Source organism: Vigna radiata, chromosome 6 (assembly GCF_000741045.1).
Source record: "Vigna radiata var. radiata cultivar VC1973A chromosome 6, Vradiata_ver6, whole genome shotgun sequence".
NCBI classification, from domain to species: domain Eukaryota; kingdom Viridiplantae; phylum Streptophyta; class Magnoliopsida; order Fabales; family Fabaceae; genus Vigna; species Vigna radiata.
Window position 1 is genome coordinate 19662497 of NC_028356.1, and position 11669 is coordinate 19674165.

The 11669-nt window shown below is 36.4% G+C and overlaps 1 protein-coding gene across 1 annotated transcript; it reads left to right on the forward strand.

The window, feature by feature from the left end:
• Positions 1-6362: 6362 nt before the first annotated feature.
• Positions 6363-9715, forward strand: LOC106762913 (protein NRT1/ PTR FAMILY 1.2). The gene is made up of 4 exons (XM_014647037.2): positions 6363-6547; positions 6651-6868; positions 7609-8153; positions 8718-9715. The coding sequence occupies exons 1-4, from the start codon at positions 6427-6429 to the stop codon at positions 9607-9609; spliced, it is 1776 nt and encodes a 591-aa protein (XP_014502523.1). The 5' UTR covers positions 6363-6426; the 3' UTR covers positions 9610-9715.
• Positions 9716-11669: the final 1954 nt, after the last annotated feature.

Genomic DNA, 11669 nt, shown 5'->3' on the forward strand with positions numbered 1-11669 from the left:
TCCTCCATAGTTGAGTGGGGCAAACTATGTTTTGATACACTTGAAACCATCAATGATGAGAAACATGAGGCATCCATGCAAAAAAATAGAAAAAATCATCGATAGGACACCAAAATTACCCTTGGGAGTCAAGTTCTTCCAACCGGGGAGTAATGTGTAACTTTTTGTACAAATCAACAATCATTCCCTAGTAGTCTATTACAGGGACCCTATAATGGATTAACAAGGGCTAATTGCTTATTTGTACGAAAAGTTACACGTTAATCCTCAACTGGGAGAACTTGACTCTCCAAGGTCATTTTTATGTCACTATGGGTGATTGTTTTCCATTTTTTTGCATTGATGCCTCATGTTGCTTATCATTGATGGTGTTAAGTATATCAAAACACAATTTTCCCCACTTAAATGTGGAGAAACAGTCCATATAGGTGTTTCAACCAAGGTAGGTGAAGTCCATGACCACTTTGGCCCAACTCATGCCCTGTAATCGATTACAAGATTACAAGGGCATGAGTTGGGCAAAAATGGTCACGGACTTGAAGTACCTTGGTTCAAACACCTATAAGAGCTTTTTCCTCCATAATTAAGTGGGGCAAACTGTGTTTTGGTACACTTGACATCATCAATGATGAGTAACATATGTTTCGTCCTCAATTGAGTGGGGCAAACTGTTTTTTGATACACTTGAAACCATCAATGATGATCAACATGAGTCATCCATGCAAAAAAATAGAAAAAATCACCCATAGGGGCACAAAAATGACCCTAGGGAGTCAAGTTCTCCCAACTAGGGAGTAACGTGTAACTTTTCATACAAATCCACAATCAGCCCTGATAATCGATTACAGGCCCTATAATGGATTATCGGGGGCTGATTTTGGATTTGTATGAAAAGTTACACGTTACTCCCTAATTGGGAGAACTTGAATCCCTAAGGTCATTTTTGTGTCCCTATGGGCGATTCTTTCCAATTTTTTCATGGATGCCTCCTGTTTCTTATATTTGATGGTGTCAATTATATCAAAACACAACTTGCCTCACTCAATTGTGGAAAAAATAGTTCATATAGGTGTTTGAACCAAGGTAGGTGAAGTCTATGACCATTTAAGAAGCTTAGAAAAAAGTTAGTTTTTGGGAAATTAACTGCACCTAGTAAAGTGGTCTAAAAATTATGACTTAGTAGGCATTTGAAAGATCTTTGAGTATAAATTCCAACAAAACAAGAATAAACTCATTTGGATCTATGTCAGCACTGAGCGCCAGCTTCGCTGAATGGATCTCTGTCAAACGCTCAAGCGCCAACCGCGTAGGGGAGAAATTGAGTATCGCTCCTACCACTGAGCACTACCTCATCGCTGAGCGCTGGCTTCTTTAGTGAAGTCACTGCCAAACGCCTGGGCTTCAACGTTGAGCGTCCATCTTGAGTGTCGCACCCACCGCTGAGTGGGGACCCAACGTTGAACGCTATCTACTTGCGCCTGGGCCAATGTCTGCTTATTTTAATGAACTATATATTGATTTTCACGAACTAGAGAGTCTATCTTTTGGTAGAAGGAGATGTAGAAACACACTCTTCACCCCTTAGAGGCGGATTTTGGATGCGGAAACTCCAATCTAAAAGTTCTAGGGTTTATCTTTTCATTCTTTTCATTAATTTCATCTAGTTTCACCATGTCTATGGTGAACTAAACCTCCATTGTTGTTGGGGAAACAATGTAATCCTATTGAAACTCTCATGTATTGAATTTATGCTTTATTCATATGCTTTATTTCATTAATTGTTAGAGTTTTTCCTCCATTATCTATGCATGCTTTGTTTAAGACATTATCCAATAACATGATCTTTGATTTTATCTATATGGACACATGTGGGTAGATCTAGACATGAGGGAATTCTCTCAGGAGAAATATTACCTAGACATAGGGATATGAGGACCGATTGCCTTTAAGCTTCTGTGTGAATGTAATGCATGAACAATTGCTAGGGAAACAAGACATTGTAAACTAGTAATTAGGAGTAGGCTCTCTTCACCAAAACATTGGGATTAGGGTAAATTAGAAAGTGACATTAACATTAATGAAAAAGTAGAATTCTTAAATATATGAGAGTGAATTAGGATAAGTCGGAAACCCTAACAACATAATTCATCCATATCATTCAACTACCAATTGATCAACTTTTGCATGTTCATGTTTAATTTTCGTTTTTGCATTCTAAACACTAAATTTTAGTTATTCAAGTCTTATATAATCAACAAATCACATTAAAGTCTAGGCCTATGAGTCTTTAGGGAAATGATATTCGGTATACTTGGCAGAGTCTCAATAGGACTACATGAGCTTTGTTAAAGGAAAAATCAGTTGGTATGATCCTGATTCTATTAACAGGTTCTTACATACTGAGTGGATTGGTGTACAGTGTCAGTTTGCATTGAACATGGAAGAAGGAGTAAATTTTGATGATATGGAGAGTGTGTTGTGTGTGCTTGGATGGCGTTCTTAGAGGAACAAGAATGGTGCAGCTGTGCATATTAAGAGAGTTGATTTGACTCCTTTGGCGAAATACTAGATGGCGCTTTCTCATGACAACATCCAACCATGTTCTCATGTGTCCGATATTACTTTTAGTAAGGCCCTTTTCTTGTATCGTGTGCTTAGGGGGATGAACATTAACTATGGACAGGTCATAGCAAATGAGATTAAGACTTGTTCCAGTACTATGAACAACAAGGCGCCCTTGGGGCATCCTTCTCTGATCACACACCTTTGTCAGTTAGCTGGGGTGGACACTTCTACTCCACCATTGGAGAGACCGAGGAAGGCTATTAATGAGGCTTATTATCGACAATAATTGTGGAGGAGATGAAGCAGCCCAGCCAATACCACCACAACATCCACCTAGAAGGAGAGGACCACCACGGGCACATGCACCGCCTTATGATGCAGAGCCTTTTCAGATGAGGGACATGTATGTGTCTCTGATGGAGGCTAGGTTGCAGTCTATCCACAGAGGGCAGGTGGCCACTGTGGATATGATTATCAGGATGTATGATACACCCCATGGACACCGGTGGACTATGGACAAGTTTAATACTGTGGTGGCATGGCCTGAGGATGACGCACAGGCCAACTGGAGCAACTGAAGCGGAGGATGACGAGGACGATGATTTTGAAGATGCTGAAGAAATAGAGGAGGAAGACTCTATTGACAACATGGGATGAGGAGCTGAGATAACATCTACTAATGGATGCTATCTGCACTAGAGCATGATTTTTCTATCTTTTGTTTTGTATTTTTGAACTTATTTACTTTTGTTGGTAGTATAGGTTTATGTACTTGGTTGGAAACTTTATCTGATGTGATGGTTTGATATTGACTTATGCATGATGGGTATTGCTTGATGATGCTTTGATATTGATGATGTTGAGATTGTGCACTATATGCTGATATACAGGTGGTTGTTCACAAGTTATGTGAACAGATGCATAATGTTGTGATTGTGATTCTGATGCTAAGCAGGATGTGTATCTGAGATATTTGGAATATTGAATAAGCCTATATGTGAGGTTTTGAACTCTAGAGTTTTTGTGATGAATGATTGTTATTCTCTTGAAAGCATGAACGATTTTGCCCAGGTTTCTATGATTGAATGAATTGCATGCTTTTGTCATATGATCAAGGCCATTTTTTATTAGCCCTTTCTTAGCCAATGCATGATTTTTGCCCAAATGAAAGATCACAATGTGTTTTACCCCTTTGAACCTTAAGCCTTATACATAATATAAAAACCTTTTGTGAAAATCTTTACCTCGAGTTAAGTTGAGAATCATTGTATGGTATTGATAAAGGTTCAAGTTCGGGGTTGATTGGGAAAGATTAAATTGAAAAGATAAGCATTGAGCTAAGTGTTGAGCAAGCATGAAAAGAAAAAGAAAATAGAATGCAAAGGAAAGAAAAACTCGATGCAAAAAGGGAAAAGTTGGGAATAAGTGAGATTGATTGTTTAAAGAGAGTTTGAACTTGAATGATAAGTTATTGAATGACTCTCTTAACTCAAGGATTTTGTGATCTAGAAAAACCAATTTTTCTTGTTAGCCCAGCCAAGTTACTAGCCTTGAAAAGTCCTTGTGATGACATGTGTGTGTGTGTATGTTTGATTGTGGTAAATGAAAGGCAATTTTGTTCTATGTGACATTGGGATAGTAGAGGGAAGGAATAACCTCCTGAAACACCAGTGTGATTGAGTGAAACACTTTATCTGGTAAGGAATGGTTCCATGAATACATGATAACATCTATGTTTAGTTAATTGATCATTTATGAGAATAACATCTGTTGGATATTATGTGATTATGTGAACACCATGATGAGTGATTTGAATCGAAGCATGTGTGCATCTTGACTGAATTTTGTTATATGAGCTGATTTGAGTAATTACTTGTCTTGGAAAAACGAGTCTTGGAATGTGTTGAACCATTGTATTGATTGGTGGAAGACCGAGTTACATCTTGTTTGCTTGAGGACAAGAAAAGTTCTAAGTTTGAGGTTGCGATAACGGTTGAAATACCATTATTTTTATACTTAATTTTGACACTAAAAACACCATTTATGACTTAGAAACTAGCTTGACATCATGCTTTTGCTTTAGTTGAGAGAATAAGAGAGTTGAAGGTGGTATTATTGGTTTTATGCTTGGTTTTCCTTGTTTTGGCAAGAATTAATATGAATTGGATAAAAGAAGTTGAAGTAGCAAGGAGTTGGACTCAGAAGAAGTATGAAAAGTGCACAAAAGAAGAATCGTAGCCAACGCTGAGCGCCAAGTTCGCTGTAGAGTTCATTGCCTGACGCTTGAGCGTCATCGCTGAGGGACAAATCCAAGTGTCGCACTTACCGCTGAGCACCATTTTCACCGCTGAGCGTTAGTCTTGTTGATGAGTTCTCTGTCTCTCGCCTGGGCGTCACCGTTGAGCGTTATTTCTGAGTACCGCACCCACTGCTGAGCATCATTTTGGCACTGAGCGTTGTCAGTGTGGGCCTGGGCTAGTTTTCTATTATTTTTATAAACTATATAAGGATTTAGTCGACCTAGGGGTCTATCTTTTGACAGGAAAAAGGAGCAAAAACACTCTCTTCACCCCTCGGATGTGGATTTTGGATGCGGAGCTCCAATTTACAACTTTTAGGGATCTATCTTTCATTCTTTTTATTATTTTCATCTAGTTTAACCATGTCTATCGTGAACTAAACCTCTATTATTGTTGGAGAATCAATGTAATCCTTTGAAACTCTCATGTATTGAATTGATTTTTATTATATATGTTTTACTTCACTAATTGTTAGGGTTTTTCCTCTTTACTTTATGCATGATTTGTTTAACTCATTCAATTGCATGATCTTTGATTTTGTCGATATGAACACATACGGGGAAATCTAGACTTGGGAAAATTCTCTCGGGAGCAATATTACCTAGACATAGTAATAGGAGGACAAATTGCTTTTAAGCTTCTATGGGAATGTAATGCATAATTAATTGCTAGGGAGACAAGATATTGTAAACTAGTAATTAAGAGTAGGCTTTCTTCACCGAGACATCGAGTTTAAAGTAAATTAGAAAGTGACATCAACATTAATGAAGAAGTTGAATTCGTAAATACATGAGAGTAGATAGGATAAATCGGAAACCCCCAACAACATAATCATTCCATAGTTTATACATCATTCACCTGCGCATCCTTTTTGGTCAATTAATTAGGCCAACGAGTCTTTAGAGAAAACGATACTTTGGTCTTACTATTTATATTACATGATACGACTCGGTATAATTGTCAGTCTTAACAAGCACTTTCCAATCAGTGGCACAATAGCAAAATATAGTCCACAAAACATTGAACGATGCACTTTTGGCAACTGACAATAAAAACTTCGTCGAATGGTTCTAGATGGCGTGGGTGTTTTTCTCTCTAAGGTTTTCGAAACTAAATTCTCAATAATAATATTTATGAAATTCAATCTTCGGTATTGTTACCCTAAAAAATATGGAAAATAATATTTTAACATCAATTTTTGACACCATTTTGACATTGTACACATGTTAAACTGTGGTTAGACGATTTTAAATTAAAAAAAAAATTGGTTTTTCTCTTCCAAATATGCCCTTGCCTCAGCTTTTTTTAATTTGAAATCGTCCAATTACTCTTTGACACGTGTGCATTGTTAAAATGGTGTCAAAAATTGGTGTTAATATATCATTTTCCAAAAAATATTTAAAAAAGTTAAACTCGAGATGAGCGAGGATAGCGTGGCACCAATTGCTTTTGACTTTTTTTAAGCGGTGGTATAAAGTTCACCCTCCAATCGTGAATCACTCGTCATCTCTTCCACTGTTGGCTCTCACATCAACCACATCCAAAAAATAAAGGCACAGAAATGGAGTCCTCTGGTGCTGCAGAGCAGAAGCTCTTGGAAAATGGCACTTCGTCTCAATCTTCTTCCTCGTCCTCTTCGCTGATAAGAAAAGGTGGCTTGCGAACCATGCCTTTCATCATAGGTATTTCTCACTCACTGCAAAACTCTTTTATTGCACTCACTCACTTACTTTTTATCATCGGGGACAATGTGGTTTTGCTTACTTCGATTGAGAAATGGATCAGTGAACGAGTGTTTGGAGCGAGTGGCCAGCTACGGGATCATGCCGAACATGATACTGTACCTGCTCAACGGTTACGGCATGACTGTTGCCAAGGGCACAAGCGTCGTTTACACTTGGTCTGCTATCTCCGACATCTTGTCCATCTTCGGTGCCTTTATCTCCGATTCTTATTTGGGTCGATTCCTCGTCATTTCTATCGGATCCTTCTCCAGCCTTCTTGTAAGTCACTTAAACAACAATAAAACAAATTAGTTATAGCTTTTTCAAGAAATTAAAAGTTGTTTCAGGAGTAATGTTTAGACTTCTAAAGTTACTTTTATTTGCAAGATCATAAAAAGTTCGAAATTTGAATTTTTCAGACTATATATTCAGAATAATTTTGATAAAAAAAAAAGTCCAAAGTCAGTTAATCAATTAAAAAACGAAATAAAAGTGAGTATCTTTGAATTTTAAATAGTTCTTTGGTAATTCACAGTCGATTCACTAACTAGGCATTCTAGTTATATATTCTTTTTTCCAAAACGAAAACGAATAAACTGGTTGTAGGTAAGAATGGAAATCTTTCTTTGTCAACTATATCTGTTGTCATGATTCAAAGAAACCTAGTAAAACTTGGCTCAGAAAGTTGCTTCAGGCAACTTTTAATCCAATCCAAGATACTTAAGCACTCGCATAGTAGCATAATCTTCTTCTTAAATGATAACCCTTCTTGAACTTACAGAAATTAAATAATTGCCTTGGCTATAGCTGAAACACTAATTATCTGTAATTGTTTTAGCTGGTGTAGGCTAAAGTCTTCTGCCATGGCTTGGTTTTGTGATTCAAAGTGTGCTTCATAATGTTCCGTTGCGTTGTTTCCTGGGGAAATGTAGGATAGGTTTTTCCGAAGAACACGAGACAAATATTTTTCATGATGTTTATTTGCATAGTGCTGTAATTATATTTTGTGACTCTCACAGGGTTTAATCATTTTGTGGTTAACTGCCATGATCCCAGAGCTAAAACCTTCCTGTGAATCAATCATGCTACCCTGCAGCTCTGCCACAACAGCCCAACTAGCTGTTCTATTCCTTTCCTTGGGATTAATTTCCATTGGAGCTGGTTGCGTTAGACCTTGTTCCATAGCATTTGGAGCAGATCAACTGAAAATTAAAGAAGGATCTAATGATGAGAGGGTCTTGGATACCTACTTTAATTGGTATTATACCTCAATAGGGTTATCAACTATAATTGCTTTGAGCTTAATAGTGTACATTCAAGAAAATCTGGGATGGAAAATTGGATTTGGTTTACCTGCTTTGCTAATGTTCATATCGGCTGTCAGTTTTATCCTTGGTTCTCCCTTCTATGCCAAAGCGAAGCCCGGTCACAGCTTACTCACTAGTTTTGTACAAGTAGCAGTAGTATCTGTAAAGAACAGAAAACTTAGTCTTCCTGAAAGTAACTTTGATCAATACTATCAAGACTGCGATTCTGAGCTGGCGGTTCCTACTGATAGCCTTAGGTACTTGTGCTTACCCTTATTATGCAATTTCCTTTCAGTTTAACTTCTCACATACTTTAACCAAAACATTTTATGTGAGAAACAGTCAATCCAGTTATCATCATATACTGAATAGTGACAATCATGTATTGACTTAGTTCAAGATAATTTTTTATTGTCTTTATTTCTTTGTTAGTAATGTTTTTGGTTCCTCTTGACAAATTCTATTTCTGAGTGTTCAGAGTAATTCCATCATATAGTATTGTTCCTTCTATAAGATATGTCATGAATGCCTCCCATCATTGAGAGAATCCCATTTAACTGGAATCTTTACGTTGTACAAGTAAACTCTGCCTATAATTGTACAAGGAAACTTTGCTTAGTACATGATTAATTTATAGCTATTTAATTCTGTCAATTAATGAAATAAATAGTAAGTAAATGCATACAAATCTGTTCAAGTAAATATTATAGAGAAATTATGGGGGATCAATAATAAATAAATAAGGGATTTAAATTATCCATTGACACCTGTCCTATACTATCTGAGTTCTTTGAGTGAATTAACATTATCTTATCTTACAGGTGTTTGAACAAAGCTTGCATGATAAAAACTCCTGAGACTCTCTCAAACCCTGATGGATCAGTTTCAGATCCATGGAGCCAGTGCACAGTCGGACAGGTCGAGTCACTGAAATCTGTCCTCAGAGTGCTTCCTATGTGGTCCACGGGCATCTTAATGATGGTTTCCCAAAGCTCATTCTCTACTCTCCAGGCAACTACCTTGGACCGAAGGTTATTTGGCAATTTCAAGATGCCTGCAGGGTCCTTCAATATTATCATGGTAATCACATTATCAATAATCATTCCCACATATGACCGCATAATGGTACCTCTACTGGCAAAACACTGGGGCATGCCTAGAGGATTCAGTTGTAAAACACGAATTGGGATAGGATTGTTGTTTGTATGTGTAGGTAAGGCAACATCAGCTTTAGTTGAAACTATGAGACGAACTGCGGCCATTGAACAAGGCTTTGAAGACCAACCTAATGCTGTAATTGACATGTCAGTTTTATGGTTGGTTCCTGAGTTTGTTTTGCTTGGAATAGGTGAGGCCTTTAACCCTATTGCACAGGTTGAGTTTTTCTACACTGGTTTCCCCAAGACCATGTCTAGTTTTGCAATGGCTCTTTTCACTCTTGAGCTAGCTGCTGCTAATGTAGTGGGAAGTGTGTTGGTGAGCATAGTTGACAAGATCACTAGTTTAGGAGGGAAGGAGAGCTGGTTATCAACTAACATTAACAGTGGCCATTTGAATTACTATTATGCATTGCTCACTTTCTTGGGTGTAATTAACTACTTCTACTTTCTTGCTATTTGTTGGGCTTATGGTCCTGCTCCGTGGCAAAAACTTGAAGCTTCAGGTGACAAGGAAGAAGAGCAATTTGAGAAAATGGAGGTACCTACTTCCTAGTTTAATTTTTAGTATAGAGGTACTGTAAAAGCAAGAGAAACTGTATTATTTTTAGCTGCCTTACGTGTAAAACTAAGAGGTTATAAAAGTAGATTTGTGCTAAGAATTTTATTGTGATCTTGCACAGAAGGGGTATATATCATGTAGGAAAAACTTGTTGCCGTGGAACTCTAGAAGTGTTAACAATAGAAGATAACAAAATAAATGCGGAATAAATTTGGATAAGAGAATGTATGATATATTATCGGTGGCCAATGCTCAACAATCACAACAAACTCACATACTATACAAAATGACTCCGTAGTTGCTTTTGTAAATCTGCAAAAGGTGCTCACATTTATACAACGCAGGCACTCAAGTATTTGTCTTCTCATGTTATGAGAAAAAAATTATTTTAATTTAAAAAACAAAATATGGTAAAAATAACCAATTACATAGAAACTTTTCCATTTCTAATTCTCTCTTTCATAAGATGTTTCTTCAATACTGAAGTCCTTGTCATGATTATTCTGAAATTTGTTATCTTCATCTTTCTAATTGTTATCTAAAACATTTTCATTATTTCCATTGTTGTTATCTTCACCCTCCTCATTATTAACTTCGTCATTATCTTGTTTTTTCTTGGCGTTCTTGTTTAAAAGCATATGTGAGTTTCTGAAGTTCGAACTCTTGTTTTATTATTTATTCTATCTTAAATGTGACAAAATTGTAAAATTGAGTATCTTTGAACTAATGCTCCTCCAAAGAATTTAGCTTTTATTATTATTATTATTATTATTATTATTATTATTATTATCTTGTGATTTTCTTGCTGAAGGTGAATGATTTTAGCATTGAATTGTTCATTTGCTTCTTTAGACATTTAGTAAGATTTAACACATTTTTAAAATCACTTTCTTGTTTCATAGTAGCAACTTTTAAAGAGCTAATTTTTGTATAGTTCTTTTGCAACATTTCCATACAATTCTTTTATTCCTAATTAAGAACCTTACTCTTTTTCAAATCCTTGTTGACAAGCACTTGCTTTATCTTTATAGAATCCCTGCGCGTTTATATTTGAATTCATAACCTTCAATTATTATAACTCTAAGTTCAGGTTTCAAAATGTAAAAACTTGAGTGGCCAAGTCTCTTTTGCCATAAATGTAGGCTGTTTACCTTGCTTGTAAAGACTTGTTCCCCTTTTTTCTTCCATTCAGGTTGAAATTTTTTATCTTTTGTATGGTATAATATCTGGGACGAGCGGTTATGAAGGATAGCAATCGGTTATGAATAATATCATGTCTGTGTTGGACCACAATTGGGTCAATTCTTATTATTGGGCTTATAGTCCACCAATTCAAAAGGTATTCTATTAAAGATATTGAGAATCAAATAAAATCTAATAGGGAAAAAACTGTTTATGAGTAACTTATTAAAGATATTGAGAATCCAATAATATCTTATTAAAGATATTTGTAAAGTTGTTTATGAGTAACCTCTCTCATCATGATTCTTGCATCATGGACACTGATAAACATCTTGGACGTTGCCATGAAAGGTCTTCTAAGAATTACTGGAATTCTTTTTTCATCTTCCATGCCCATGATGATAAAATCAGCTAAGAGTTCTAGCTGCTCCACCCGTACAACCACATTTTCCACCATACCAAATGGTGATTTAACTGAACCATCCGCCATAGTCACAGTAAGATTAGATGGTTTTAATGTTAGCCTTCCAATTCTTTTAAAAAAACGCATGGGCATCATGTTAATGCTAGATCCAAAATCTATCATTGCTTCTCCTATATCAACATCATTAATCATACATGCCAAATTCAAGCAACCGGATCTTTTGCTTTAGGCGGATAATTCTTCAGAGGTTGAATCTCAAATTCCTGCTCATCATCATCCTCATCTAAATTTATCATATCTCCAAGATAAAATTTCATCCTTGCAAGAATCTGTCTAATAACTGAAGGCACTATAGTCATTTGGTTATAAACTTCTCTTTTCTGCTCATTATGACTAACTCTTGCTTCCTCTTCTTCCTCCCCTTCACTGTTGCTGCTTATCTCAATAA